The 7,003-nt window shown below is 41.8% G+C and overlaps 1 protein-coding gene across 2 annotated transcripts in view; it reads left to right on the top strand.

The window, feature by feature from the left end:
- The window catches only part of dlgap2a (discs, large (Drosophila) homolog-associated protein 2a), a 110,193-nt gene extending 104,405 nt beyond the window's left edge, over positions 1-5,788 (top strand). For both annotated transcript variants that reach the window (XM_019887201.1, XM_019887199.1), the window contains 5 exons: positions 351-439; positions 533-972; positions 1,044-1,135; positions 3,675-3,827; positions 5,193-5,788. In XM_019887201.1, the coding sequence (XP_019742760.1) occupies positions 351-439; positions 533-972; positions 1,044-1,135; positions 3,675-3,827; positions 5,193-5,399 (981 nt within the window). In that variant the 3' untranslated portion in view covers positions 5,400-5,788. The remainder of the gene's footprint in view (positions 1-350; positions 440-532; positions 973-1,043; positions 1,136-3,674; positions 3,828-5,192) is intronic.
- The last annotated feature ends 1,215 nt before the right edge of the window (positions 5,789-7,003 follow it).

The raw sequence follows: 7,003 nt of genomic DNA, 5'->3' as shown, positions 1-7,003 counted from the left end.
TGTGTGTGTGTGTGTGTGTGTGTGTGTGTGTGTGTGTGTGTGTGTGTGTGTGTGTGTGTGTGTATATATATATATATATATATATATATATATATGTAAAGTTTAGTTGTTGCTTTCAGTTTTTTTACATGAGCTCAAACTTCAAACTCTACAGAAATCATCAACAACAAAACATGCAAGTAGGACCCAAAGACAGAAACTTTGTTGTCTTTGAAACCTCCATAAATCATGAGCGTTTTACTAACAAGTTATCAACAGTTAAGCACGGTTCAATAAAGACACAAGCAATGGGTGGCAGCTGACATTCAGTAATGACAAGAAAATATGCTTGTATTGGTTCTTTGCATTAGGTGGAGGCTGCAACAGACTCAGAATCTGAAAGCAAAGGCTCCAGGGAATACCATTCTGTTGGGATACAGGTGGAGGATGACAAGAAAGGGTAAGATAATGATTTTGAGTCTTTGCTAAAACCATCAGTATTCGCTTTTGTCAGCTGCAATTCTCAATGCAATTTTACCACCTTGGCTTTCAGACAAGGCCGTTTCAAGCGCTCCAACAGTGTGACTACAGCAGTGCAGGCAGACATGGAGTTGGAGGGCTTCCCCACCATGGAGGACAAAGGTCTGCAGTTCGGCGGGGGCTTCCAGCGTCATTCAGAGCCCAGCACACCCACCCAGTATGGAGCCGTGCGAACCGTACGCACGCAGGGGCTCTTCAGCTACCGCGAAGACTACCGGACTCCAGCTGAGCCCCCCAGTCCCAGAGAGACCACGAGTGAGCCGACGTGGCAGCTGGAACCCCCGTGCCCACAAGAGAATGCAGTCACATCTGGTGAGTCGGGACGTAGCTCCCCTTCTCTGAGGAGAGACGGGAGCTGGTTCATGCAGCTGCTCCACACCGAGACCAAGAGGATCGAGGGGTGGTGTAAAGAGATGGAGGCAGAGGCTGAAGAAAATGACTTGTCCGAGGAGAGTGAGTGGCACAAACTTCATTGGAATGCCAATTTTAACTGCAATATCAAGTAAATATACTTTGTGTTACAGTCTTGGGAAAAATCAGAAGTGCTGTGGGTAGCGCTCAGCTGCTAATGTCGCAGAAATTCCAGCAGTTTTATTGGCTCTGTCAGCAGAATCTGGTAAGTGGGAGTTTTTACAGGTGAGATGTTTTGTCACACAACTCCATAGATTTTAATACCAGCTCCAAGAAAGAATCCTCTTTGTTTTGTGCATCTGACACAAGATGGCTGAGGTAGTCAATGTCCTCCTTCCTTGTCAGCGCTTTGCTCGTCACAACTTTCAACCAGTTGATTGAACATTTTGATTCATTGTTGTTAGGTGCCGTATGTCAAGGAATTGGAACAATAACTGAAAAGATGTTATTTCGGGGGTGGCGGAGCAGAGGCGTGGAGACGAGGTTGATTAACAGAAAAAGATTGGAAATGTAATCACAACTGTGAAAAGCAAAATAAAAAACAAAAACAAAAAATCCCACAATGGACACCACAGTCTATGATCCCAAAACACTTTCATATCATTTCAAACTCAAAAAAAAAAAAAAACAAAAACAAAAAAATCCCACAATGGACACCACAGTCTATAATCCCAAAACACTTTCATATCATTTCAAACTTACCTTCCAGTATTACCCTTGAAAAGAAATGCCTTCCAGAGGATTTCATTTCAAAAGAAAGGCACCTGGCAAAGACTCCATTGTTGTTGAGTTGAGTTCAAAATACGTACTTCCTTTTGACCAAATCCTATTTCGACAGGGTGCAGCGGCCATCTTGTGGCAACTTAGTGTGACATGGAATGAGTACAAAAAATGGGAACCGATGAGTTTTTCAGCGAATAACAGAGGATAGGTAACCCCGCCCCCTACCCCAAAAAAACAGCGTGAATGGTTGGACTCACGACTAGGCGAGGGGGCTACTGTAATTGGGTTTAGCACTCTACCAGACGCAATATGGTCATATTGGTGCACTGAGGTCAAAGCTTTATAGTACAATACTGTGCCATCTGTCCGTTTGGTAACGTTTTCAACCAATCCTCATTTTTCCGAGAATCCTTCGTGTGTAAAAGCAAGAACCTTGCCGCTTTTGAATAAGGTCTGACGCATGAAGCAATTAATAATAACTCAATATTCAAACTGAATTTTCTTTTTTTTTTTAAAACAGCAGAGACAAGTTGAATATACGTCTTACTCCTCATGGTGACACCTGCCCAAGTTATTCAGTAACTTTAGCCCTTTGAATCCATTATACGCACATTTTCTTTGCAAGTTTGAGTTACAAAACTGCAATGTGCATTGACACGCTAACAGGCTCAATCATCCTCAGTGAAAGTCATTGATTCTCGAAAGCAACAAAAATAAGAATCAATAACTATCTGGGACATCGAATCGCTTTGGGGGGAAACGACAGAAGAGAGGATGGATGAACAGCAGTTTCGATGATGGTGCTGTTCCCTGAAAGAAAAAGAAGCTTGTACAAAGCCTTGGGTCAATATGTCTAAATACCTCTTCTATTTAGTGTGGGTTGCACACGGACAAGTTGGGCAATAGTTATGAGACACATTTATGCTATTATATGTGAGCAGCAGAAATTAAGCATTTGACGGGCTTTCGAGACCACATCAAGAACTTTTGACCACAAATCAGCATGTTATTCTGTAGTCCTTAAATTTACACTCTTTACAGTTTATTGATCGCCAGATAAGCTACACATGTGGACAACATTTTTAGTACCACAACGTTAAAGGAAGGAAAGGAAAACAATCGTGATAATTATTGGAAGAATAAATAGCATTTCGATGGAAATTAACCAGTGAAAATATGAAATTGCTTTTAAATTGAAACAGAATTGTTGGGGGGAAAAAACAGACTGATGAAACAGCCAGGGAAAAAAAATGATGATTGTGATAAATACAGCTGAAACAATCAGAGGACGGAAAAATGATGACGTCTTTGTGAAAGCACAGATTGGTACATCTAAAGTCAAAGTGGTTTTAAAAAAAAACAGCTTTTTCAATGATATGTGGTTGATGCCAGAACTTGGTTTTCTGAAGGCACTGGGCAAAAAAATATTTGCATGGCAACACATCAAGTCAAAATCTTAAAAAATTAACCCACAAACAAAAATCTGTGCAGCCAAGACACACACAATTAAATCTGGAAAAGACTGTTTGAAATCAATTATTATCGTTTCTTGTAAATGCTTCTGATAGTGTTTGGGTCAGAACAGAAAACCTCGAAGGCCCTGACTGCACGCCACTGCAGTGACATAGTAGACGAACGAACCCGCCAGACATCCATGACATCCTTCCATCCATTTTCCGATCCGCTTTATCCTCACAAGGGTCGTGGGGGGTGCTGGAGCCTACCCCAGCCATCTTCGGGCAGTAGATGGGGGACACCCTGAACCGGTTGCCAGCCAATAGCAGGGCACATAGAGACAAACAACCATCCGCGCTCACACTCACACCTCGGGACAATTTTGACCGGGCCGCCATTCCATGGCATCCAGAAAGCTATTAGCCCGCAAGCTAGCAGGTGGCTAACACTTCTTGTCGTGGTAGAAAAGCCCCGCGATTACTCAGTGGGATATTTTCCAACTCCCTGAGGTTTTAGGAGGATATATTTTCATCAAATACTCACCTTGTCCTCGCTACCTCCTGTAGGACCCCAGCGCCATGCCGCGGCCTACCTCACAGGACCTGGCTGGGTTCTGGGACCTGTTGCAGCTCTCCGTTGATGACGTCACCTTGAAATTTGACCAGCTGCAGCAGATCAAGGGCAACAACTGGAAACCAATAGATAGTCCAGACAAGAAGGTAAATGGGTCCTGACTCCACGTTCAATCCTGGTCCTCGACATGGACAGCTTTAGGGTTTCTTTCTCAGGTCCAGATTTTGAACACATTTTGTTTCCACATTTTTAGCGGTAGTTGTTTCCATCGCTGACATTCATACAGCTCGCATTCACAATGACTGGTGATCCATCGAAATGGGGCCATCGGCTTAGGTGCTAAAGGGTCGTCGTGCTGGAGCCTCTCCCAGGTGCCTTGGGGCAGTTGGCGGGGTACATCCCTGAACTGGTTGCCAGCCATTGGCCAGGCGTCTTCAATATATATAACGTCAACACACCCCTGTTCAAATGCCGGGTTCTAGTGTTGTAAAATTTTAGCACAATATAAATCATTGAAAAAAAAAAACAAAAAAACAATAGCATATAACCCAAAACCTGTACAAAACAACAGAAAAAAAATGATCATCTTTGAGAGAGGGGTTTTTCTTCAGCTGGAACTAATGCCATATTCAAAATAGAAAGAATTATAAACTGTTAGCAGCAAACATTTGTACAAAACCTTTCTGCAGCAAGAAAACAAAAAATGTTTGGAAAAGCCTAGTAGAGCTTTATTTGGGTTTATTCAGATTACACTTTTGCACACGTGCACAATGACACTATCACAGTTAATGCGATTTATCTTGCTCTGATTGTTTTATTTCACACACACACACAAAAAAAAAGGCTTTTGAACAGGCGTGTTCAGACTTTTTCCACCCCCTGTATGAATCCTGGAAAATTTGCTAATAGTCTTTTTGCCCTTTTCCTCTCTTTGTATTCTCCGCCGATGTGGACATTTTTCCTTGCCAGTTGCGACAGGTTGTTTGTGGTTCAATCAAATAATGTCGAAGAAAAACAGCGTAGCCATTAAATGGAATCCCAATTCAGCAGCTTAAAGTATAAATTGTACAAACAAGAGTTAACATCTATAAATGTGGGTCTCGGTGTTTGGTCCCAGTGTGATAACAGTTGAGAATCACTGCCCTAAAGGGGACAACACATGGTGGATGCCAAGCGCTCCATAATAAAAGTTGTGATAACTTAATGAGTTGTCATGAATAAGATCTGCATTTCAGCTGCCACTTTGGTGAGGTGGAATTAGTTGTAAATAACAATGAGTCATGATGAATACTTTGTTTTATCCTGATGGTCCCCCCCCCCCCCACACCCCCGGGTTGTAATTTGTTTCTCTTCAGATTCTCCTTACTTAAGAGATTGCATCCATGAGCGGAGTGGTGAAAGCAAACGAAGGACAATACCAATTTGTTTTTCCGACTTTGAATTTGAGCTGCTCATTTGATCCCGACGCAGCTCCGAACGTGTTCTGATGAGTTTGCTGTTCTTTCCTGAAGCCTCCAGCTCCAGTACCAAAGAAGACAATTCGACAGAAGAGTCTAGTGACGAGGGAGAGATCCTTGGACCTCCCCGACAGGCACCGGCAGGAGGCTCGTCGACGGCTCATGGCAGCCAAGCGGGCGGCCTCCTTCCGGCAGAACTCTGCCTCAGAGCGAGCGGACAGCATCGAGATTTATATTCCAGAGGCTCAGACTCGTCTTTGAGAAGTTAGGTTCAGGGGAAACTCGTCTCCCTGCTCAACTAGCCTTTTTTTCTAGACTTCTATTCTCTCATCCTTTATGTATGTATGCGATCTCTAAAGCCATCCTCAGTGCCCCTCGCCAACGCCATCGGGCCTGTAGGATGTGCCACTCGTCCCGAAGTTAGCAGAGTTCTATATCGGACACGGGTTGACTAGTTTACTCACTGGTCATCTGGTTATACCACACACTCATCCAGCACCAAGCACGTTTTTTTTTTTTATCCTCCTCTCTTTTTTTCCCAACATTTGTAAAGTGCCATTTTTAAAGTCAAACCTATTAGTAACCGGGCATTTGAGTTACCAAACAAAAAAAAAAAAAAAAAAAAAAAAAAAAAAAGAGTATTTTACCAGTAAATAGATTAAGGAAATCTCCAACTGTTTGAATTTTTCAGTAATTGACTTTAATTTCCCAAACTTAATGTGAATTGTAAAAAAAGTGCCAATGCTTCAAATACCTCAGTCAATGAATCCCGGCCGTGTTGGAAATGCAGCTCTTTTTTGTCTTCTTTTTGAACTAAATTGGATTGTGGTCATTTTTCAAGGGAATTAATTGTTGGAAAAATGACCATCTCTTCGCTGTGCACATTTTAAACACCTCTTCCATCCATCTGCTGTTCCTATCAAATATTGACATTGAAACGGAGAACATTGTGCTTACACTTTGCATAACGTCATTGCAGTAGGGAAATGTGTTTGTTAGTGTCCTTAGATCAACATATGCACAAATGCACTTATTACAGATTCCCTGTTTCAGAAGGGAAATGTACATAACCGAAGCTAACAATTGTTTTTGTTTTTCTCAATATGAGTTTTAAAAATCTATTTTGTGTATATTCCACCATGCCCGTAGCTCACAGGCCCTGTAATCGCTTTTTTACACACATTCACACACACAAACCCAGTTTTGTTTTGTTTTACCGCAATGCACAGTGCTCATGCTAAGCCGAAACGTCCTTGAGCATGTCTGAAAAAAATGACTGATGTTGTTTTCTTCCCTAAAAAAAAAGTTTCATTGTACTATTTTAGTTTTTGTTGAAGGCGTAAAATAACGGCAACAGAGCCCTCACGCGAGAGCAAATCGTACTGCAAATGATCAACTGTAAACTTGCGGTTGCCAGTTTGTCACCAGATATTGTGTAATATTCATCTTCACGTCATACTTGATTACATTGTGGTTGACGCACTCTCGTTGCACTGACTCTCTATAGGTTGGCGTGTTCAAAAATGGATAAACTGAGAGGTTTTCATCACAAATTCGAATGGGGTTTACACTCGAATGCTATGTGGCTCGCTGCACTCACTGAAGCCACACGATGAGGTATGCCTGCACAATCTAATACAATTCAATAAAATGTTACATTAAAATTAAATTTCCATCTTTACAAAGATAACGTGTACTGATGCTGTCAGAGAAAAAAAATGTTTAAACAATGTGTTTATTATAGTTGTTGTGATTGAAATGCACTGCGTCTGAATGAGAGCCACGACATAATTTTGCCCCATCATGATGTAGCTCAATAAGACAATACAAACAGCCCTTACTTAGCATGATGTATTACAAAGTGA

This window comes from Hippocampus comes, unplaced genomic scaffold (genome assembly GCF_001891065.2).
Source record: "Hippocampus comes isolate QL1 unplaced genomic scaffold, H_comes_QL1_v1.1 scaffold176, whole genome shotgun sequence".
NCBI lineage: Eukaryota > Metazoa > Chordata > Actinopteri > Syngnathiformes > Syngnathidae > Hippocampus > Hippocampus comes.
The sequence above is the reverse complement of the archived record's forward strand: the minus strand, read 5'-3'. Positions and strand labels throughout refer to the sequence as shown.